Source organism: Oncorhynchus masou, chromosome 15 (assembly GCF_036934945.1).
Source record: "Oncorhynchus masou masou isolate Uvic2021 chromosome 15, UVic_Omas_1.1, whole genome shotgun sequence".
In the NCBI taxonomy this organism is placed as follows: domain Eukaryota; kingdom Metazoa; phylum Chordata; class Actinopteri; order Salmoniformes; family Salmonidae; genus Oncorhynchus; species Oncorhynchus masou.
In genome coordinates, this window is record NC_088226.1 from 9,780,058 (window position 1) to 9,804,612 (window position 24,555).

Consider the following 24,555-nt stretch of genomic DNA (forward strand, 5'->3'; position numbering starts at 1 on the left):
TTTTGTCCTTCTTCCACACAAAGAATAATCCTGCGCCAGCAGGAGAGGCAGAAGGACCAATGCTCCCAACAGCAAGTGAGTCCTCAATGTACTCCTCCGTGGCCTTGGTCTCAAGACCAGACAGGGAATATAGCCGGCCTCGAGGCGGTGTGGTGCCCGGGAGGAGGTTAATTGCACAATCGTAAGGACGATGTGGAGGAAGGGAGGTAGCACGAGCCTTGCTGAAAACCTCCAGGAGGTCATGGTACTCTCACTCCTGCATTCCCGTAGATGTCCATCAATCCTGATGGTGAGGGCAATGAGGGAATTGAGGTCCACCGGTAACTCCAGAGCAGCTAGCTCATCTTTTAGCACCTCTGATCATCTGTGAAGGAAGGTATCAAATAAGGACTCCGGATTCCAGGCACTCTCGGCGGCCAAGGTGCAAAAGTCTACAGCGTAGTCTGCCACACTACGGGAGTCTTGATGTAATTCAAGTTTTTGGGCCACCTCTCTCCCGGATACCGGAGAATTGAAAACCTTCCTCACCTCTGCCATGAAGTCTTCCAGATTATGACAAATAGCGGATTGTTGCTCCCATACTGCCTTAACCCAGGAGAGTGCCCTTCCCGACATTAGCGTAAAAATATACGCTACCAATCCAAAGGGAACGAAGATGGCTGCAGCTCAAAAATGAGGGAGCACTGAGAAAGAAAACCCTGGCAGGTTCCAGGATCCCCAGAATATCACTCCGGAGGAGGTAAGCAGGGTTCTCAGGGAGCTGGGGTAGGCTGTACAAACCCACCACTAATAGTAAAAAGGTTACTGTGTGGTTGGGGGGTCTCAGAGGTGGCAGGCTGCCTATGAGCTAACTCCCTGATTTTCTCCATATTAGCCTTGAACCCTTGGTAGTGGCATTCCGTCAGGGAACGAAGCCCTTCAAAAAGGTCCAGCAGTAGCTCCTCATGCCTCCCTGCAGGGTGAAAGCGTGACGGAGCTGGTCCAAGTCTGCTGGGTCTGTCATGGCCAGTTCATACTATAAGGGCACAGGGCGAGACCCAGATGCAGAAACGGGAGGCAGATGGTTAGAGTCTCTGATATTTAGGGGCAGGCAAGAGAATGGTCGTGGACAGGCAAAAGATCATAAACAAGGTCAGAGTCCAGGAGTAACAGATTGGCAGGCAGTTTCTAGGTCAGGGCAGACAGTATGGTCAGGCAGGCGGGTTCAGAGTCAAAGCAGGCAAGGGTCAAAACCGGGAGAACTAGCAAAAGAGCTGATAAGTAAAAGACGGAGCATGGAAAACCACACTGGTTGACTTGACAAGACGAACTGGCAACAGACAAACAGGGAACACCGAAATAAATACCCAGGGACTAATGGGGAAAACAGGTGACACCTGGAGGTGGTTGGAGACAAAGACATGTGAAACAGATCAGGGCGTGACAATCCCAAGTCTAAATGTAAACCAAGATCTACCACTTGCAAAAAATTACAAAAAACAAGGCCACATTGTGGTTCCACTTTGACATTCTTTATTTTTTTTTACCTGTCAGTCACAAGCAAAGAATTCATTCAATTATACAAATAGTATAATCAGAAGTAAGTGCAACTATCATTCAACATTTTATAACAGTCATATTCAATTTTTCAATATTTCCACAGGCCTATTACTCATTCACCATTCATACTGTATATAACCTCAACAATTTCAAGACACATCAAAATGACAATAGTCAAGTAAGTGCAACTAATATTCAAAATAGTATGACAACAGTCACATCATTCAATTCTTCAAAAATATTTTCACACAAATCACAGCCCTATTACCATTTATTACCTCAATAATCAGTCAATTACAGGCCTAAGCCAATCATGTACAGTACTGTTTCACTTTACATTTTTTAACAACATACAACAAAGATCATATCCTTTTGTAAACAATATGGCCTACAACAGACTTCAAACTGGCAATGCTCACTCACTCTGATGGCTGTGGATGAGATCCCCTCCCCACATACACATTCAATGTGATGGCTGTGATTGCACACCATCAGCAAGTGCTCTGTAGTCTGGCTCATAGTTTGACACAGCAAGTCTAACACTGTCTGTGAGATGTCTATTAGTTAGACAAGACCTGTTCTTTGACTTGATTCCTTTCATCTGTGAAAAGGCCATCTCACAGAGATATGTTGATCCAAAGTAGGCCTTCACCTTAAGTGAGCAGGATGAAAGGAGGGGAGACTTTTCACTGTTACAAGATCCCAAAAGTTACTGTCTCTTGATCTTGCTTTCATTATGCAATTCAATTATCTCCATGTCAACTCCAATTGGTAAAGCAAATACTAGCTGGAATTTGGTGGACACCTCCTCGATCTCAATGGGGGGGTTGAGATAAATTCAATTGTCATTTAACTTCTGAAAACACCTGTTGAAATCAGATGCCAGTTTCTCCAGGTGGGCACAGAATTCTTGCGGGAAAAAAGCATCTTTGTTTCTGATGTTTTTTTGTGACATTTTCTCCAGTTTTGGGAAGTGAACCAGCCTTCTATTCCTCAGCTGAGAGACCCACATACCCACCTTGGCCTTAAAGGCATTGACAGCGCTGATCATGTGTGCCACGTCTTTGTCTTTCCCTGAAGCTCGTAGTTGAGCTGGTTCAGTTTGGCTGTTATGTCCGTGAGGAAACAGTCTAGCGGCCATGCATCATCAGACAGTTCCTCATGCTCCTCATTTTGTGACTCCAGAAATGATTTGATCAAGTCAACAAATCGCTGCAGTACTTTCCCAGGACTCAACCACCTTACGCAAGCGTGGAGAATCAAGTCACTGTATGCGGCATCAAGCTCATCTGATTTAAACAAGCGGTGCTGAAGTCCTTTTGCGCAAATCGAATTAACAATCATAACGACAAGTGTCATGACATGAGACAAGTCCACTACTTTACTAGCTCGTCCTTGCTGATGGATTACACAGTGATAGTTCAAAAATCGGGACGACGGCACAGTGCAACGAAGCCCAAATGCACCCCACGCATTGCCGGTGCCCTGTCTGTAGTGATCGCTACCAGCTTATGAATGGGAATGCTGTTATCATGCACATAACATTTAAACTCGTTGTAAATGTCCTCACATCTTGTTCTCCCTTTTCATTGTAAAAGGGTGAGAAAAGACTCCATAGTAGTTGAATCCTTAAAAGCCATGAGAACAAACATCATCAGCTGTGCAGTGTCTGTCATATCCTGGGATTCATCAAATTGCAGCGAAAAGCACACACAAAGTGAAAAATCCTTGAGCAATTGTTGATTCACGTCCTCCGATAACGACTCTACCCTTCTTGTTACAGTGGCTGGGCCAAGTGGCACACTTCTGATAGCATTTTTAATGTCCTCTTTGTTTTTGAATCCTTTGAATAATGTCTGGGTGACAACGGCCATTGCCTCCTTGTATAGCTCTCAATCGGTGAACGATTTCTTATGTTTAGCCAAGGGATGGCTGACATGGAAGGATGCCTCTGTTGCAGCCTTACTATTAGCTGTCGGTTTGGTAAAAAGCGACTGCTGTGTTTTCAGTACAGACTTGAGCTCATCAACTTTCTTTGAACAAAGATGGCTCTTTTGCCGGTAGGTTTCTTTGAACTTAGGGTGGATGTTGTTGTGGTGCCGCTCCACATTACCCCTTTTTGCAAGCTCTACAGCCTGGTGAAAAGTCTGGTGTAACAACAAGTGCCTGAGCTCATTAAGGCGGGAGTCAGGGTGTCACGCCCTGGCCATAGAGAGGCCTTTTATTCTCTATTTTGGTTAGGCCAGGGTGTGACTAGGGTGGGCGTTCTATGTTCTTTTTTCTATGTTTTTGTATTTCTTTGTTTTTGGCCGGGTATGGTTCTCAATCAGGGACAGCTGTCTGTCGTTGTCTCTGAGAACCATACTTAGGTAGCTCTTGCCCACATGGGTTTTGTGGGTAGTTATTTTCTGTTTAGTGTGTTTTGCACCTGACGGAGCTGTTTCGGTTGTTTCTTTTGTTCCTTGTTGTATTTAGTGTTCAGTTTATTAAAATAATGATGAACACTTACAACGCTGCATCTTGGTCCTAGAAACTGTATATGATTGGCCAGATATACCCCCTTTTTTATCTGATTTTGAAAACTCTTCCTATCGATTTGGAATGCTTCCAAGATTGACTTGTCGACCACGATCGACGGGTTGGTGACGCCTGATTTAGAAAAACAATAGGTAAGCAAAAATGCTCAAAGTCATCAAGCTAGGTAAGAGATCATTTTTAAATATGTTTAAGTTATTGAGAGTTGGTTTAAGTTAAGACTGAACTAGATCAATGCTAATTCAATAATCAATATTGTGTTGCAGCTTTAACCAATAGCCTAACTAATGAACAACTTTTACAAATAAAGTACAAAGATTAAACTTTTGATTGACTTTATTAAGACATCCTCTATCAAATTTCAGCCAGTCCGCCCAGCCAGCACGAGCCACCTGCACGCCCGACCACCACCAGTCGAGTCAATAACTCCACTCTGTCCCAAACACAACTTCCTTCCCCTCTTTTTTTATGTCTCAAGGGAAAGGTTTGGAAAAAAAATGTAATAAAATAATTTTTTGGGGGGGGGTGTTCCTGTTTTGCATGTTATTTTGCCATTAATACGTGTCACATATCAGTTTGCAAACATTTATTAAAAAAAACATTATTTAGTTAAGCTGCATACAAACATTATCTCTTTTGATTTCTTGAGTAAGGCAGCTCCAAAATGCAGGTATTTCAGCATAGCTCAGTGCTTTCTGTGGGGTTGGGGCAGCCAGCAGAAAATACAGGATTGTAGGGGTTGGTAATGTTCTCTAGTTGCGCCGTGATTGGCTCAGTGTTCTGTCACTCATGGGGACACTATGTCACTGCAAAATCTACGGGGAGAGCTCAAAAAATTCAAGCCCCTTGGGTGCTACCATAGAGTTACAGAAGTGCCCATCCAAGAAGGCTCAAGGTCATTGGCCACAGATAAAATTACGTTATATCTACTGTAGCATTGATTGGACTGGTCATGTGTGATGGAACATTTTATGTTTTTGCTCCACTAATAACCAATTTCTGTCTTCATGCAAGTGACTGATTGAACGAATCCTCACTATCAGCATTTGCAATTTGGCAGTAAGCCCAGAACCTTGTTTTGAGAACGAAAGGATATCTCAGTTTCAAGGTCTCAGCTTGGAGAGAAGAAGCCTTGTGAGATATTGGTCTGTCACATGCATGAACCAGTATTGGTCGGTCACATGCATGAACCAAACCTTAATGATTAATGAATTATGAATAAGGAATAAGCTGAATCATGCAAATATAACTTGTCTGTGTAAGCAGAGAACTAACGGGACTGCCTTGGTGGAGCTCACTTCAGACTGGTACTTTATGCATCTAAGTTTGACTGTGATCTCTCCAGCTTCTGTTAATAAACGATGATTCATTTAAGAGTGACTTTGAGTGTCCCTGTGTAGAATTTCATCCTCATGAAATAAGTCGACAATCTACTGGCAAATCCTTTTCAATATTTGTCATATAAAGAGAAATTCTAGCTAAAACGTATCGGTGTTGGGACTCTGCTGTTCGGACAACTTTTGCAGGCCCTAAGTTTGTGGGCACTGTTTGTCACTGTTATAGTGTAATTAATGTATTGTTTAGTGTTGTGTTGTGCTCTGCTGTGCTGTGTAGTGGCTTTGCTGGCCTGCCTCTAAAAAGAAATGTTGAGTTTCCCACACCAAGATTTACATGCTAAAATTTCCACTGAAAATGAGTGACAAAACATTACAGATAATTTCAAGTTACCAGTCTTAAATCAAAGTCAAGTCCCGAGTCTTGAGGCTCCACGTCAAAGTCAGGTCTCAAGTTATTTTATTTTATTCCAAGTCGAGTCTCAAGTCATCAAATTTGTGGTGACTCCGGCACAATGACCAAAAGGAATGGATTTTTTTTAGGGGGCATTACAGCCACACAGGGGCTGCAATGCCTATGGCCGTCGATGCCGCTGGGAAATTTGAGGCATGATGCGGGCATTGCCCGGTGTCGAGGGAAGTGACCTCAGAGTGGGCTGCCAGATGCTGGAGTTACTGCTGCTGGGATCACCGCCACTAGGGTCACCATAGTTGGTCTGGTCACCGCCGCTGAGGTCACTATCGCTGGGGTCACCGCTGCTGGGATCTCCGCCGCTGGGGTCGCCATCATTGGTCTGGTCAATGTCGCTGAGGTCACCATCACTGAGTCACTGCTGCTGGGATCCCCATTGCTGGTGTCACTGTCGCTGGGGTGGTCACTGTCACTGGAGGACTCACCATCCCTGGGTACAACATTGCCGGGGGCAGCACTGGCACTTCTCTTCACTCCCTCTCCTCCGGCGTTGCCGTTAGGACTGGGTAGCTGCTGCACCTCTCTCCTCTCTTACTGGTCCAAACTTTTGAAAATAAAATGAAAAACTAAAAATCCAGAAGAGGAAAAAATAATAACTTGAACAAAAATAGGCCTGGCTGTCCCTCTGCAGCGCAGGGTCTTGTTTTCACAGCTGCCTTTGGGTTGCCATAGCAACAAGTTCAGGGCTTGCACACAGATATAACGATTATAAAAATATTTGTCTTGCAGCACATGGAGAGGGAGAGGAGACCTGAAATCAGCAACTGAATCTAGCTAGCTAACAAGCTCGCTAGCAATGTCACGATCAGTGAGAACAACCCAAAATGTCAGAAATTCCAGAAAAGATTGGATGGCTCACAAAAAGAACACACATTTCAACAAAAAGAACTTCTGACACCGGTGTTGTGGTTTGAGATCTTTACTGATTGTGAGCTAATGTTAGCTAATGCTCAATCACCTCAGTACACTAGCTAACCTGGCTAGCACTGTGAATCTAACTAGCTAATCATTTACTATACAGGTAATGTGGAGGACATAGGTGGAAAGACCCTAACAAACCTTCTTTCCCTGATGTTTATTATACACAAACAACAAATGCATTTAAAGACTGACTAACTTTAGCACAGAACAATCTGGGTGTTATGCTGTAGCCATACGTCAAGTCAACTGCCCGAAAATGAAAGTTACACAGAACATGAATGTGGTGCTGACTGGTGATTGGCCAACACTATTGCCAGTCACCCCACATGGTAGGTGGGACATAAGAGGTATATATCAATATTTGCCCATAAATGAGTTTCCACCAGAGGAGGCTGGTGGTATGAGCTATAGGAGGACAGGCTCATTGTAATGGCTGGAATGGATTTCATTGAACGGTATCAAACACATCAAACATATGGAAACCACACGTTTGACTCTGTTCCATTTTTTCATTCCACCCATTACAATCAGCCTGTCCTCCTATAGCTCCTCCTACCAGCCTCCACTGGTTTCCACCACCATTTCTCGCATTCTTAATTTTACCGACACAAAAGGATCCCACCATGTCGAATGAACAAATTATTTGTTGGCATTTATAAAATTGTACCGAATCTTCCTATTATCATCGTAGCTTTCGGGATTTTATTTTATATGTATGACTTTACTCACATTAAAAACTGTGGATGGAAACGTGGTTTATGACTTGAATATCGTCATCTGTCAGCCTTTGGGCTGCTGGACTCCTCCCAAGCACTGATAACTCAGAGAACTGATCAAATAAAGCTGTAAATATAGCTACACTGTTCAGTATCACAGGATTTTTTAAAGTGTGTTTGCTTTTTGACATAAAATAAACTTCAGATGAGATTAGCCAAAGAGGCTATTTTGATTGTTGAGAGCGATGGCAGCGAGTAGTGCGGACGAAATGGAGAGAAGGTTGGTGAAGCAACAGCTGTGCTGGAATGCGAACAATATGGATGATCGTTCTGATGGTATGGAGCGGGAGGCAGAGGGCCAGAATGGTCGGTAGTGGAAAGATATAGGAAGAAGAGGGCTCATGATACAGAAAGCAGTGGAGCATCTGGTAAAGAAAGCATAAAGGTAGGAAGCAAGAGTAACTTTGTGTTGGAGTGGGAAGTGGTGATGGTGTTTGAGGAGACCACAGGGCCTCATTTCGACCCTATCTGACTAAAAGAAGTCAAATTAGAGAAAGAAGTCAAATTACCTTGGTTCATTGGAAATGGTAGATTGTTCATATTTTGTGGTAGCCAGGCTCAGCAAGAGAAGATTCTGAAAATACTGTAGAAACGCTTAAGGAGAATAAAATTCAAAGCCATGTCCCAGGTGCTTATGCTAGGTTATGAGGAGTCATCACTGGGGTCCCAATACCTATGCCCATATATTATATTAAAGAAAATGTGAAAGGAGTGATTGAGGACAAAAGGTTGATCAGAAGTGAAAGCTTTTCAGTGCTGCTGAGGTTTGATGATAAGGTTTGTCTGGAAGAGTACAGATAGGATTCCTTAGTTTAAATGTCAGAGTTATTTGTCCCATACCCATTGCAGTGTTTTAAATGCCAAAGAATGGGACATGTAGCTGTACAATGTAAAGGAAGGAAAACATGTGCCAAGTGTGGAGGGGAACATGATTACAGTGAATGTGGGAGCAATGTGAAAGTTAAGTGTTATAATTGTGGGGGGAACATAGCGCAAAATTGGGTGGATGTCAGGTGCAGAGAGAGGCTAGAGAGGCTCAGATATATAGAAGTAGTCATGATGTTTCGTTTGCAGAATTTGTAAGACAGATTGGTGGAGCTACAGTGTGGAATGATGGAGCTTCCATGGCTGGACCTAATGTCAGGGGGGGGGGGGTTCTGCTGGTCCTGGCATGAATGTGCGGTGTCAAAGGACATTTTGATAATGAATAAAGTAGACTTCATAGCTTTTATTGGTAAGGTTAGCAATGCTACTCAGGTTGTGGAAAGCAGATATACAAGGATGAAGGTCATTGTGGAGACGGCAAAAGAGATATTGGGTGTAACAGATGTTACTGTTGAAATGATTGTTGGCATACTGAACAATCCTAGGGGTGGAGTGTTTCAGCATGATATGGTTTAACGGGGTAGGGGAGTTTTTTTGGGGGGGGTGGTAGAAGTTTAACGGGCAGGGGGTTGGGGAGTTTTTTTTTTTTTGGGGGGGTAGAAGTTAGTAGGGATTTATTTTTTATTGTATTGTATTCGTATTACTTTTTAATGGTAGTGCAGAATTGAGCAGATCATGATTAATCGTACATTCCAGCACAGTAGGTGGCGGCATACACTTTAACGTTTGTTTGCGGACCACCATGATGTAATAGAAGAAGATGAGGCAACGAAACTGCCTGGAACTACAAGTCCCGTGTGTCCCGCGTCAGCCATGGTCCTCGAAGTGTTTAAACGTCAGAACCGAGCGGGAGACAGCTTGTGTGACAGATAGCGCTGTTCTGGAAATAACTAGTTATACGCAGAAATTTCGATTTTGTAAGCATTGATACACGTTTCATACTACTTCAGAGACATTTTCGCTTGCAAATGTATTCAGGGAAACGTTAGTAAGGTCACACATGAGGGGAGGTGCCATATTTATCAAATTGGTCGATGCCGTACCAGGGCATGCCCTGCTCTTGCTAAGCTAGCTAACTAAATATAGCTAGTATGTTATGACTTTATCAAGTCAGAACAACGTTAAGTAACTTGCTTTGATGGCTGTATTCTTGTAGAACATTTCCAGCTTTATCACACCATTGGAAATGATCAACCATGTTCAGCTTTTTCTACCTAGCTAGTTAGCCTCAACTATCCTAGCATGAGATGGTGTGTGCCAAGTGTTTACAACTCGTTGGCAGATAGTTACGACACTATAAACATATAATGCTACTTGGCTAACATTAGTTAGCAAGGGTTTCCACTTCTTCCAGAGGGTAGCACAATGATAGCAAGATAGCAACGTTTACAGACAGAGCAACTTTCCACCCCCTGTGTATATTAGCTAAAGTTAACTAGCTAGCTAACTGAATGTTTATAACGTCACTTCAAACTGCATGTGTGTTTGGTAACGCTAAGTCTTTGGCAGGTACTCTACTAGGTGGTAATTGATAATATATTATGTGTTGCTTAAGTAAGTAGTGCATATTCTTGTTCATAAGTTAGTATGTTCCCCAGGTGTCCTGATGGCGACGGATGCTGTTGCACAGTTGGCCGACTCTCTGGCAAAAACTCAGGTGACTGAGGGAGAGTTGAGTTATAAAGGCCAAGGACGCAAATTCGACAATGCACTATCTGGTAAGTATTCCAACCATTGACTCATTATGCTTATGCTCCTTCAATTGTCATCCAATAGGTTGTTCAAGTACAATGTGGTGTCCAATCAATGCCAAATGTTTTTTGTTGTTAGATTTAAAAAAAGAAAATGTAACGTTTATTTAACTAGGCAAGCCGGTTTAGGAAAAATCTTGTTTACAATGACGGCCAAACCCGGATGACGCTGGGCCGATTGTGCGCCGCCCTATGGGACTCCCAATCACGTTCGGATGTGATACAGCCTGGATTCTAACCAGGGACAGTAGTGACTCCTCTTGCACTGAGATGCAGTGCCTTAGACCACTGTGCCACTCGGGAGCCCAATGTATTGTTCTTCAAACAATCATGGTCTGTGTCTTCAATCTTTCCCTCTCTCTTTCTTTCCAGTGGAAGAGATGGTGAAAGAGATCCAGGAGTTCAAGGGGTTGCAAGCACTCAGGCTGGAGGGGAACACTTATGGGGTGGAGGCAGCACAGGCCATCGCTAAAGCCCTGGAGACAAAGAGTGAATTTAAGGTACCAGTCACAGAGTGATTATGAGATGAAGTGTGTTTTGATTGCATTGTTCATGGTACAGAGGACAGGTATTCATTCCACTGACTGCCACACGGAGAAAGATTGATGTTCTCATATGTTGATTTTGATGAGATACCCGCTTTTGGCTCTGTTCCATCTTGCTTTCATATCTGTCATATATATATATATCTCTATCTCTCTCTCGAGACAATACTTAGCTGACCCTTTATATAACCCTCTCTCCCTCAGTACTGTTACTGGAGTGACATGTTTACTGGGCGACTGCGTTCTGAGATCCCTCCAGCCCTGGTGAGACTTAATTTAAAAAAATACTTACTCCCTTTTGATAGATGAAATGTGGTCTGGGATTGTAAACTCAGCCTTCATCACCCCTATTCAGAACTCCCTGGGTGCGGCGCTAATGACAGCAGGCGCCAGACTGAGCGTGCTGGACCTCAGTGACAACGCCTTTGGACCAGACGGGGTGAAGGGCATCGAGAAGTTGCTCAAGAGCACTGCCTGTCACACACTGCAGGAACTGAGGCTCAACAACTGCGGCATGGGCATTGGTGGAGGCAAGGTGGGCGGAATGTCTCCAGTTTGATAGGAGCTGCATTGCGTTATTGAGCAGGCTCCACAACATAAAGTTGCCCCCCTCAGTATAATTTCAGAGAAGATCTAAAGCTAATTTAATTTCTCATGAAATATATAGCTTGTGTTAAGGTTGAATAATGATATCATGATTTAATATCTATCATGACAATCATAACCTTTCCAACATAGTTTTTTCACTGTGCTCTGTATGTGTGGTCTCCTCAGATCTTAGCTGCAGCGTTGACGGAGTGCTATAAGCAGTCCAGTGCACAGGGCACCCCCCTTGGGCTGAAGGTGTTCATCGCAGGCAGAAACCGTCTGGAGAACGATGGGGCCACTGCCCTTGCCCAGGCCTTCCAGGTACAGACACTGGCTCCTGAGCTGAACATATCAGAATTTCTGACAGTCTGGACTTGTAGAGTATATGCAGTTTATCACCACAGTGGTTCACATGGAGCTCTTTAGCATTAGTACTGGCAGCAGCATGGATAAAAGCTCCTCGAACACTCCCAACGTAATGCTACTGAGTTTATGATTAAACTGTACTGACCGTGACAAGCCATATACCATGTCATGTCTATATAGCTATCTCTGTCTGATGCTACTGTATGACCTCAGCTGATGGGTAGTCTGGAGGAGGTGCACGTGCCCCAGAATGGGATCAACCACCCTGGGGTAACTGCTCTGGCCACTGCCATGCAACACAACCCCCAGCTCCGGGTCCTCAACCTCAACGACAACACCTTCACCAAGAAAGGAGCTATCGCCATGGCACAGGTAGAGTAGTGGTTTGCCTTGTGTACGAAGGCTGCATGACAATGAAACCCTCATGAAGTTGATGTATGTTCAAATGCACTTGCCATACTATTGACTGACAATGAGTGTTTTGTTCCACCTTCAGGCTCTGAAACATTTGCGCAGTATCCAGGTGATAAACTTTGGAGACTGTCTGGTGCGTTCCGAGGGGGCTATAGCTATCGCAGAGGCAGTCACTGAGGGGCTTCCCATCCTCAAGGTACAGGGTAGCACTGGTCCCACCCTTGCTGCAGGATCATCTACTGCACTTGATTGTTAATTCATGTGTGTTCATACACCTGACTCATACCCATATTTTTTTTAATGTCTTTGTCAGGAGCTGAATCTGTCATTTGGGGAGATCACAGGAGAAGCTGCACTGCTGGTGGCACAATCAGTTGAGGGCAAAGCCACACTGGAGAAACTGGACTTAAATGGTACATGATGGATACACACTTGACTTACAACACATGAAAATGTTGCATTGGCTAGTAATGTTTTTGTAGGATCTGTAGAGTTCATGTGTGACTTTGTTGTGTTGTGTGTGTTTGTACTGTCAGGTAACTGCCTGGGGGAGGAGGGCTGTGATGATCTCAGAGAGGTAATGGATGGCCTGAACATGGGAGACCTGCTGGGGTCACTCAGGTATTGGATTGAAATATTAAATGAGTTTATACTTTTTGACGTACCCACACTAAACCTCAACCATCCTATCTTTTATCACAAGCCGTCATGAGAAAATCTTTGTCTCTACCTGCAGCGACGATGAAGGGGAGCCGGAGGAGGAGGAGGAGGGTGATGAAGATGAAGACGAGGAGGAGGAGGAGGGTGATGAAGACGAGGAGGAGGAGGGTGATGAAGACGAGGAGGAGGAGGGTGATGAAGACGAGGAGGAGGGTGATGAAGATGAGGAGGAGGAAGAGGACAGCAGTGTGAATCAGGTTTCCTCTCCTCCGTCAGTGCCCCGATCCCCAGATGCCGCCTCCTTCCTCTGCTTCCCCTCCCCCGACAAGCTGCTCAAACTGGGCACCAAGAGGGCCCTGCTCTTTGAACAGCAGGTTAACACACCCTGTCATGAATTCTTTACACAGCAAATTACTTAGTGGAAACCTGAGGTGACATACAGTGTGTGTCAGTAGGCCGAAACAGGTTGATGGTGACACGTTTAACCTTTTGTCCTTGTTCTTCTCTTTCCAGGTAGATGTGGCTGATGCTGGTAAGACAGCGGAGGCTTTCCTGAAAATCTCCTCTGTGTACAATGAGGAAGATGAACAGGTTAAGAGTGCTGTCCTAGACAGTATTGGTAAGGGCCACTTATCTTAGTTCTGAGTACTTACTGAAGACATGGGGCCAGATGACTGAGTCCATGACCATCTGTATGACCGAATGTTAAGTATATGTCCTCTTTGTTATGCAGACGCAATTCTCAGGAAAGCCTTCACAAGCCCCTCCTTCCAAGGTTACAACTTTGTATCATCGCTGTTAGTAATGCTGGGACTCCTCAAGGTACACGTTCTATGAATTTGTAGAAAAACGCCTGGTTTTCTTCTGCCTTGTATTATTGTAGTCCTCATGTCTCCCTCTCTCTCATTCAGAGTGAGGACAAGGTGAAGCCGGTACATGTGGTGCCTGGTCATTTGCAGGCCCTGGAGTACGTTGTGCGTCAGGACTACTTCCCCCAGGACCACATCGCTGTGCTGGAAGCCTTCATGTCCCGGTAAGGGCATGAGTGATGGGCGGCAGCGTAGCTCTCAGGTACCCTCTCCGACTGCAGATTAACACACCACATTGGCACAAAGTTCACCAAGGATATTGCCAACATGCTCCAAATTGCACATTGTACCCATGTTCCTATGCTGTCAGGCTGCTGTGTCTAACAACAGTAAAGATGAAAGGTACAACTGTCCATTATTGCAACGGTGTGACTGTATATTTGTGACTTTCAGACACATCCAGGCCCTGGAGTCGTGCAGCAGCGCCAGGAACATCCTCAAGTCCACGCTGGAGCATTTCAGGCCTGAAAACTGAGTCACACCGGACCGCACAGACTCTCTCACGGACTTATGAACAGAACAATTCCCACCCCCAGACATAAGGGGGCCCTTAGCGCACACAACAAGGACTTAACTGTTGCACTGCATTCTATTTCGCCAACTCAGAAGACTCACAGCTGGAGCCTTGCCCATCATCTTATGGACGTACATTATTTTATGGATGGACCGATTTGAAATATTACAAACATAAACATTTGGGAGATGAATGGTGTACATTATTTTATGGATGGACCGATTTGAAATATTACAAACATAAACATTTGGGAGATGAATGGTGTACATTATTTTATGGATGGACTGATTTGAAATATTACAGACATAAACATTTGAGAGATGAATGGTGTATCCTGCCTCACCTGCAGTGAAAGGACTGAAATGTGATCTTAAACACAGGTCCTCTCTCCATATTTACCCAATAAGTAATGGTTTTATATTAAAAAAAGGTTAAATGGATATGAAATATAAATGTGTGATATGGGCTGCTGTGGAAATGTAATTTTGATTTTGAGTCAAAAGGGAATAACTGAATAAATGTGTTGATTTCTTTGTTGCAGCTATTAAACAGACTATTTCGGTGTCTCCGTATACTGAATGGCCTGGGAACATTACGATTTAGCAAGTACTCCCCTGAATAAGGATCTAGTTCAACCATATTTACTTTTTACAGTGGGAAGAAACTATTGTTCCGGGTGTAGGTTCTTTCTCATCCCAAATTTTGAAACCTACACTGAATAAAAATATAAATGCAACAATTTGAAAGATTTTTCTTAGTCACAGTTGTTCTAAGGAAATCAGTAAATTGAAAAATTCATTAGGCCTTAATCTATGGATTTCACATGACTGGGCAGGGGTGCAGCCATGGGAGGGCATAGGCACACCCACTTGGGAGCAAGGCCCTGCCAATCAGAATTAGTTTTCTGCACAATAGGGCTTTATTACAGACAGAAATACTCCTCAGCACCCCCCACCATTTCTGACGATCCCGCAGGTGAAGAAGCCGGATGTGGAGGTCCTTGGCTGGCGTGGTTGTCTGCAGTTGGGAGGCCGGTTGGACATACTGCCAAATTCTCTAAAATTACGTTGGAGGTGGCTTATGTTAGAGAAATTAACATTAAATTGTCTGGCAACCGATCTGGTGGACATTCCTACAGTCAGCATGCCAATTGCATGCTCCCTCAAAACTTGAGCCATCTGTGGCATTGTGTTATGTGACAAAACTGAACATTTTAGAGTGATATGTTATTGTCATTGTGTAATGATTATGCTGTTTAATCAGCTTCTTGATCTACCACACTTGTCAGGTGGATTGATTATCTTGACAAAGGATAAAATAACCACTAACAGGGATGTAAACACATTTGTGCACAACATTTTTGTGAGTATGGAACATTTCTGGGATATTGTATTACAGCTCATGACACATGGGACCAACACTTTATATGTTGTGTTTATACTTTTGTTCAGTGTATAATGCTCCTGTGGCTAATACTGAGCAAGGTGCACACAACACCTTCTGTTCAACCTTAATTTTTACTGGAAATATTCTCAGATAAGGGAGAATGTGTTGGGGCTAAAATGCATAAAGCAAGCCAACTATTCAAGGAAGCAGCAGACCACTGTACTTGATACACTTGTATGGGGACCTGCCACTTCATCTGGGAAAGAGATTAGGCCTGGGATGTGCTTTTGAATGAATAAACTGTTTGTTGGACATTAACTCAGTTGAATGGGCTGAAAAGGTCATAGATAAACTACATATCCATAACGGATTCATACAGTATTTTTAATATTAAATAAGTACACCACATCAGTCTTTGATCTTTGTTAATTGCATTAACCAATTTAATGGCAAGCTGCTCAACACTTTTAAGCTAGTGAAGGTTAGAGCAATGCTTTCACCAGACCCATTCTTGGGCACAGTTTGCTGCCTCTTCTCAAGCATAGAAAAACAGCCCTTCACTTTAATTTTATTGATTTGTTTTCCATTAGCTTGCTGTGTTTAAAAAATATATTTTATTCAGTGAGTTTGCACTCCAGTGACCTTAGGGTAGTGGGTAGTTTACTGGAAGTGAGATTGGAAGCCAGCCTGGTCTCATAGACTAGACGTAACATAGTAAATGTAAATCCAGGACACTAAACGTAGTATTATATGTTAACGTTTGGCATGGTTACAAAAACGAAAGTCGGGTGGTTAGTCTGGGTGTGTGTGGATGGGTGGGCGTATATCTCGAACATCTAGCAACCCAAAGGTTTTGAATCTCATCGCGGACAATTTTAGCTAATTAGCAACTTCAACCACTCTTTAGCTACTTTGTAACTACTTAACAACTACTTAGAATGAAAGCTTACCCTTTAAACTAACATTTTTACATTACATTTAAGTCATTTAGCAGACGCTCTTATCCAGAGCGACTTACAAATTGGTGAATTCACCTTCTGACATTCAGTGGAACAGCCACTTTACAATAGTGCATCTAAATCATTTAAGGGGGGGAGAAGGATTACTTTATCCTATCCTAGGTATTCCTTGAAGAGGTGGGGTTTCAGGTGTCTCCGGAAGGTGGTGATTGACTCCGCTGTCCTGGCGTCGTGAGGGAGTTTGTTCCACCATTGGGGGGCCAGAGCAGGGAACAGTTTTGACTGGGCTGAGCGGGAACTGTACTTCCTCAGTGGTAGGGAGGCGAGCAGGCCAGAGGTGGATGAACGCAGTGCCCTTGTTTGGGTGTAGGGCCTGATCAGAGCCTGGAGGTACTGCGGTGCCGTTCCCCTCACAGCTCCGTAGGCAAGCACCATGGTCTTGTAGCGGATGCGAGCTTCAACTGGAAGCCATTTTAGCTAACCCTTCCCCTTGATCTTAACTCTTTAACCTAACTCCTGAACTTAAACCCTAGCCTAGCTAATGTCAGCCAGCTAGCTAATGTTAGCCACCTAGCTAGAATTCATAACATATCATACATTTAGCAAATTTGTTACATCTTGTACGTTTTGCAAATTCATAACATTTAATACAAATTGTAATTTGTATAACATATCATACGAAATTGTTGATGACATCCACAAATTAATACATACCACACAAAGTGTAACATATCATACCAAATGGAGTGTCTCGGATTTACATACAGAATAATAAGAAATGCTCAGAGACCTGGTTGTGGAAGCAGACTACTGTTAATTGAACTCTGGTTTTAAAAGCTACACAAAAAAGCTGTCAAATTACAGAGTAATTTACGTATTTAGAAATAACCCTGGCAGGTTTGTTCTAATTTTCTTTTATGTAGGTCACGCACACTGGTTGAATCAATGTTGTTTAATCAACTTGGAATATACATTGAATTGACATCTATGACAGTTGGCTACCTTTGACCTCTGATCAATCAAAAAATGTATTGCCAAAGTGTTCATGTGAGGTTAGGTTTCGCAGGGGCCGAGAGACACGACGAAATAATTTATCAAAGCAGTGTTTGTAAGACCCCTCACTGTTGCAAGTGCTCAGTCATTCTAGCAATGTAGAAGTCTAGTATGTACGTGAACCCCTTGGCGCTCATATTCTCCGTTGCGCGCAGCTCCTACACAGTGGAACAATTATATACAGACCTACACTTCCTTGAGTAGGAAACTTAATAAAGCTATTTGGGAAGGCTACATACTAAAAGCATTGGATGTCAAATTTGACAAATTCAACCATAAAGGTACGTTTATCATCTTAAATGTACAATAGGAATATTCTAAAAAGTTACAATATTTATCAAATAGCAAATGTTATGGAATGCTGCTGAATAACAACCAGATACGTATTTTTAGATTCAATAACTAAACTTTTAAGTCTTTAAATATGCGTTAAATAAATACTTACAATACTCCTGGCATTGGAAAATTGTTTTTATGAGTCCCGAGGGAAAGCCTTTCGGTGCGTAAAGGTTTCCAAGTTGGAGACGGGATTCTCCATGTCTTTGAATGTTTTTGTTCCATTGTCGCTATAAGAAGTAGTCTATTCTACTATTTTCACTGTATTTACAATATGTATTCAAATTTGTGAGACTGTAAAAAATTGCATAACTGTCATTACATTAGGCCTACAGTCAAATCCCGTTTGTGTTTGATGTCTTTTTCCCAAAACCCCCACAGATGTGTTCCTTTGCGGATTATCTAGTTGCGGTTTTGATGCTCTTGGTCATACTTTTACCAGCTCAAGCGGGAAAGTGCCCAAGGTTCTGCATCTGCGAGAACTCCAAACTCACCATGGCCTGTATCGGCAAGAATCTGACTCAGGTTCCCCCCATCATAGATGAGGTGAGATGCCAATGAATCAAAATTATCAATGATGGATGTTTTGCAAGTTATTTGATATGGTTTAAACCTTAATTTATGGCATGCACCAGTGCTGTAATTTTGCTATTCATCCACCCACGCATTTTCTTTTTTCCTTTTCCATATTTAAACCTCCCCTACTTATTCTATTTCTCATTCCTAATTCCTTTCCCTCAAATTACAGTGAAACTGGACCTGAGTAAAAATGGCATCCAGGTGCTTCCGACCCATGCGATCCTGCAAATCCTGCACCTCACCCTTCAGCGGTGTAACATCAGGGCGGTGCGTGAAAGGGCTTCCACACCCTGGGCCGCCTGGTCTCCCTCAACCTGGCCAACAACAACATTGAGATCCTTTACCAGGTGAGGTAGCGGCTGGCACAGTCACTGGGGACATGGGGTAAACAAATAAATGTCAGTTTTGTTGAGTGAAGCACCAGATCAGATTGACGTAGAATACTCTACTAACATTGATACCTACATGGTACCTTTCAGGTGCAAGTTATGTTGTACATGTAATCGATGTAAAATGGCTAGCTAGTTAGCGGTGGTGCGCGCTAATAGCGTTTCAATCGGTGACGTCACTCGCTCTGTGACCTTGAAGTAATTGTTCCCCTTGCTCTGCAAGGGCCGTGGCTTTTGTGGCGCGATGGGTAACGATGCTTCGAGGGTGTCAGTTGTCTGTGTGCAGAGGGTCCCTGGTTCGAGCCCGGCGAGGGGATGGCCTAAGTTAAATTGTTACATACACATAGCTGTCAATTCTTGCACAAAGGCCATACTCCCATCCACCAACTTTTCTTAGCCGTTTAATGTCACATGCATCATGCCTTCTCCCTCTCTCCCCATCCAACAGGAGTCTTTTGACGGCCTGTCATCCCTAAAGCTGCTGACGTTGGACCATAACTGTGTTGAAGAGATTCAGCCAGGGACCTTCACTCAGCTGGGCTTCCTCAACATGCTGTCCCTCACACATAACCAGCTGGTCTACATCCCCAACATGGCCTTCCAGGGCCTGCACAACATCAAGTGGCTGCGTCTCAGTCGCAAACCCCTCAACAACCTGGCCATGGAGGTCTTCGCTGGCCTCTTCACCCTCACACGCCTCAGCCTCAACCACAATGAGCTGCATTTCTTCCCCACACAGACTATGACCCGGTGGGAAACTGTGCAGATGTCTGACACTATTGTGCAATGCTGCCCTGGTCCAATAGTATTTAAACTTGATGACACTTGACCTGTTTATGCTCTGTCCATTTTCTTTCCTTTATTTAAGACTGGCTCAAGTCACCCGCCTGGACCTGAGCTACAACCCCATGACCTACCTGGGTGAGGATACTGTCTCCATGCCGAAGCCCACCCACCTCTACCTGGACCACATGTCCCTCCAGGACCTCGCAGACACAGCCATGTCCCAGGCCACCCTCCTCTCCCACCTAGACCTCAGCCACAACCAGCTGCGCTACCTGGAGCCCCTCTCTGGCCCCATGGAGCTAGCCCGCCTCAACCTAACAGGAAACCCCATCCACTGTAACTTCTACCTGAGGCCCCTGAAGGAGTGGGCCAAGAAAGGGAACGTGAAGTTGATTGGGGTCTGCGCAGGTCCCCCTCACCTCTCTGACAAGCCCCTGGAGGCAGTGGGGCCTATGGAGCTGCGCTGCCGAAGCAGGGAGGACATGATAAAGGAGGAGTTAAAAGACCAGGAGGAGACCAGGGAGCGTGCACTGCCCACAGCCAAGAAGAAGAGCAAGTGTCCGGATAACTGTGACTGCGATGTGAGTTGCTGTTGTTGTTAATACTGAGATGGTGTATGGGGTGCTGAGGGATGATGCAATGTTGTGCAAAAAAATTATGTTCAAACTTGCTGCCATGACAGCACACTTGCCATCATACTCAGAGAAGAATTGGACTGATAATTCAGTCATCCATATAGAAACTGCTCTCCGATTCTTGTTTGAAAATGTCCCTCTGAACCCATCTCCCTCTCTCTGTCCCCTGCTTAGGTGAAGGCTCAGCACGCCACATGTGAGAACCGTGGTCACACCAAAGTCCCCTACGGCTTCCCCTCTAATACCCAGCTCCTGGACCTTTGCAGCAACCACTTCCATTACGTCCCTAGCAACAGTTTCCCTGGTACAGACCAGGTGGTCTCTCTGCATCTGGAGCACTGCAAGGTCCGTGAGATCGAAGGCAGTGCCTTCCAGGGCATGAAGGGCCTGGTCTACCTCTACCTGTCTGACAATGAACTCACCTCCCTGGGCTCAAAGACTTTCACCGGGGCCCCTGAGATCACCTACCTCCACCTGGAAGGGAACCAGCTGGCCATGTTCCCTGGAGCTGCCCTGGCCCCCTGCCCTGCCTGCTTATTCTCCACCTGGGAACACTGTCGGTAAGCTGGAGCGGGCAGGCCAGCTTTCCTCAGTCCCCAAGCTGAGAGGTCTCTACCTGACCAATAGCACCATAGCCACTATAGCCCCCGGCGCTCTCAAGTTCGCCCACCTAGATACTCTTCATCTGGGTCCAATCAGCTTGCTGAGGTGCTTACCGACGGGCTGTCCAAGGCCTCCAGTTTGACCGAGCTCTACCTCTCCAGAAATTCCATTCGCTGGGTCGAACCAAAGGCGTTCCTTCCTGTGTCCAAGAGCCTAAGGCAGCTGTATATGGATGACATGGGTCTGGAGAAGGTAAGAGAGATAAAGTGATGTATTTTGCCAGGTTTGCATTGATAAATTATCTCTATCTGCAGAATTGGGGTCAATAGCATTTCAAGCCCAGGTCATCCTGTCTCAGCCTCCAGTATTTATGCTGCAGTAGTTTATGTGTCGGGGGGCTAGGGTCAGTTTGTTATATCTGGAGTACTTCTCCTGTCCTATTTGGTGTCCTGTGTGAATTTAAGTGTGCTCTCTCTAATTCTCTCTTTCTTTCTCTCTCTCGGAGGACCTGAGCCCTAGGACCATGCCTCAGGACTACCTAACATGATGACTCCTTGCTGTCCCCAGTCCACCTGGCTGTGCTGCTGCTCCAGTTTCAACTGCTCTGCCTTATTATTATTGGACCATGCTGGTCATTTATGAACATTTGAACTGGTTCCTCTCTAGGTTTCTTCCTAGGTTTTGGCCTTTCTAGGGAGTTTTTCCTAGCCACCGTGCTTCTACACCTGCATTGCTTGCTGTTTGGGGTTTTAGGCTGGGTTTCTGTACAGCACTTTGAGATATCAGCTGATGTATGAAGGGCTACATAAATAAATTTGATTTGATTTGAGTTATCAATGAAAAACTGCCCATTAATTTCTATGAAGAATCCACTTTCTGAGTGGTTGCTTCTATTCCGTTCATAGATGTCCAGAGACTCCCTGGTGGGGCTGAGCTCTGGGCTGACCACTCTGTCTCTGGGGGGGAACCAGCTGGAGGAGTTGCCTGACCTGAGCTCACTCACTGGGCTGAAGGTCATCAACCTGGCCCACATCTCCCTGCTATGTGATTGCACCCTGCTGCCACTCCGCAGGTCAGTAGTCCACTGCTACGTGAATGACCAGTTTGTGGATGCTGCTGTGCAAGGGAGTCATGCACATGCATGCACATAAATTAAATCAACATTTTATTTGTCACATGCTTTGTAAACAACAGGTGTAGATTAACAGTGAAATCCTTACTTACGGGTCCTTCTCCAACATTGCAGAATTAAGTTAAAAATATATATATATATTTTTAAATAGAAGTAGTGACACAATGAAAAATACACAGTGACTAACAAATAACAATAACAAGTAAAAGTAACATGGCTATATACAGGGAGAACCACTACCGAGTCGATGTGCAGGGGTACAAGGTAATTGAGGTAGCAATGTACATATAGGTAGGGGTAGGGGTAGCAGCAGCAGCATGTCTGGTCATTTTGTAATTTTTATTAGGACCCCCATTAGCTATCGCTGTAGTGTTAGTTAATCTTCCTGGGGTCCAAATGTGAGAGTGAGAGTGTGTGGCGTCAGTACGCATGTGTGCGCTATGTGTGAGTGTGTAGGTAGAGTTCAATGTGTGTCCATAGAGTCAGTGCAAGAGAGCTGGTGCAAAAAAAGGGAAAATGCAGGTAGTCCTGGTAGCGATTTGATTAGCTATTTAGCAGTCTTGTTTAGCAGTCTTGATTAGCAGTCTTATGGCTTGGGGGTTGTCAGCCGGGTATTGTCAAGCAAAAGACTGTCGCTCTCACTGTAATTTACCGTTAATTAACATAAACACGTTTAGCATCTCCAGGCCTCCATGCATACAAGCTGCATATAAGCGGCTGAATACATGCCTTTGGAACATCTACATTTTAAAATGTCTGATAAATAAATAAAAATGGGGTCCCTTGTAGTCGGATTCCAAGCAGTTGCATTAGTAAACGATGATGCAGCCAGTCAAAATGCTCTCAATGGTGCAGCTTTAGAACTTTTTGAGGATCTGAGGGCCCATGCCAAATCTTTTCATCCTCCTGAGGGGAGGATCTCAACCCCATAGAAAATCTTTGGAGGGAGTTGAAAGTCTGTGTTGCCCAGCAACAGCCCCAAAACATCATTGCTCTAGAGGAGATCTGCATGGAGGAATGGGCCAAAATACCAGCAACAGTGTGTGAAAACCTTGCGAAGACTTACAGAAAACGTTTGATCTCTGTCATTGCCAACAAAGGGTATATAACAAAGTATTGAGATAAACTTTTGTTATTGACCAAATACTTATTTTCCACCATAATTTGCAAATAAATTCATTAAAAATCCTACAATGTGATTTTCTGGATTTTTTCTCTAATTTTGTCTGTCATTGTTGAAGTGTACCTATGAGGAAAAATACAGGCCTCTCTCTTCTTTTTAAGTGGGAGAACTTGCATAATTGGTGGCTGACTAAATACTTTTTTGCCCCACTGTAGGTGTTCCTCTTGTCCAAGTGGGAGATAGAAGTGTGGTATGCAATAGATTGTGTCATCTGTGGATCTGTTGGGGCAGTATGCAAATTAGAGTTGGTCCAGTGTGTCTGGGATGATGGTGTTGATGTGAACTATGACCAGCTTTTCAAAGCAAGAGTTCTACGGGGCGATAGTAATTCAGACAGGTTACCTTGGCGTTCTTGGGCATAGGGACTATAGTTGTCTGCTTGAAACATGTAGGTATTACAGACTGGGTCAGGGAGAGGTACACACAAATTATTTAACTCTGCTAACCCTAAGGCTCTAACTACTTTGCGTTCCCTCTCTCTGCTCAGGTGGATGGAGAATGTGAGCCTGAAGATGACAGCCACCTGTGGTCACCCTCCTGAGTTCCGGGGCCAAAGTGTGAGGGATGTCCATGTCTTTAAGAGCTGTCCAGTGGAGAGTGCTTCTCCTAGCAAGACCCTCAAATGATTCAAGGATACAAAATCAATTGAACCCAAACTCACTCTCCTCAAGGTGACAATGACAAAGGCCAAGCCAGGAAAGGCTAAACCCATGCCAACCAATCCCCAAAACACAAGAAGACTTTAATAAAAAGTAGGAAATCAGTGATGTAAATGGCTGTAAGTCTACTGCTTGGACAGAGCTCTATATGTCCCAAACGGACAAGTGCTATTTCATCTCACCTCACTGAATGTCATTTGAGCATGCAGAAATGTGTTTTTAAAATTGTATTTATGAGTCTGTAAGTTCATTTTCTGATTGATTTTCAGTCTATTTTAGAACTTGGATGCAACTTGGATGCAAGAGACCCAAAGCCCTATTTGCAGTACCATACATTTCCACCAAGTGTCACATGATGCTATTAGATTTTTCTGCTCTAGTTCAACCAACTTTTCTATTACACACACAATGTTATGTTTCATATATATCCTTTGTGCAAATGAAGAAAAAGGCTGAATATATATATATAAGGTTGCTGCATTTTCAGCTGTTACATAGCGCTTAGATGCATGTACATCAATGCACATTGGCTTCTTGCTCATTAAATCTCCTACAACACTAAGTCAGTGTCTAACAGTTTTGTTTGATTTTCATGTTCCTGACAGAGGTGTGCAAGGATTGGTCCATTGCATGCTTTATCTGATCCTCTACATAACAATTCTGGGTAAGTACGCCATCAAATTATT

At 44.1% G+C, this 24,555-nt stretch overlaps 1 protein-coding gene and 1 pseudogene across 2 annotated transcripts; both read left to right on the plus strand.

Moving 5' to 3' along the window:
• The first annotated feature begins 9,278 nt into the window (after positions 1 to 9,278).
• LOC135555564 (ran GTPase-activating protein 1-like) lies at positions 9,279 to 14,733 on the plus strand. Of its 2 annotated transcripts, none has more exons than XM_064988092.1 (15): positions 9,279 to 9,379; positions 10,061 to 10,180; positions 10,586 to 10,713; positions 10,963 to 11,022; positions 11,114 to 11,293; positions 11,533 to 11,667; positions 11,926 to 12,084; positions 12,209 to 12,322; positions 12,440 to 12,539; positions 12,663 to 12,747; positions 12,863 to 13,160; positions 13,300 to 13,405; positions 13,520 to 13,608; positions 13,698 to 13,819; positions 14,049 to 14,733. In XM_064988092.1, the coding sequence occupies exons 2-15, from the start codon at positions 10,069 to 10,071 to the stop codon at positions 14,128 to 14,130; spliced, it is 1,770 nt and encodes a 589-aa protein (XP_064844164.1). In that variant the 5' UTR covers positions 9,279 to 9,379; positions 10,061 to 10,068; the 3' UTR covers positions 14,131 to 14,733. The 2 variants fall into 2 exon arrangements, with proteins under 2 accessions (XP_064844164.1, XP_064844163.1); XM_064988091.1 differs by having other exon boundaries at positions 9,296 to 9,379; positions 13,698 to 13,857.
• Positions 14,734 to 18,320: 3,587 nt separating this feature from the next.
• Positions 18,321 to 23,836, plus strand: LOC135555245 (chondroadherin-like protein; annotated as a pseudogene).
• Positions 23,837 to 24,555: the final 719 nt, after the last annotated feature.

Excerpts from the sequence above, each read along its gene's own strand:
- LOC135555564 (XM_064988092.1), top strand. The coding sequence starts at position 10,069 with ATGGCGACGGATGCTGTTGCACAGTTGGCCGACTCTCTGGCAAAAACT. Across the intron at positions 12,085-12,208 it reads GAGCTATCGCCATGGCACAG|GCTCTGAAACATTTGCGCAG; the intron begins GTAGAGTAGTGG and ends TTCCACCTTCAG. Across the intron at positions 13,161-13,299 it reads CCCTGCTCTTTGAACAGCAG|GTAGATGTGGCTGATGCTGG; the intron begins GTTAACACACCC and ends TTCTCTTTCCAG.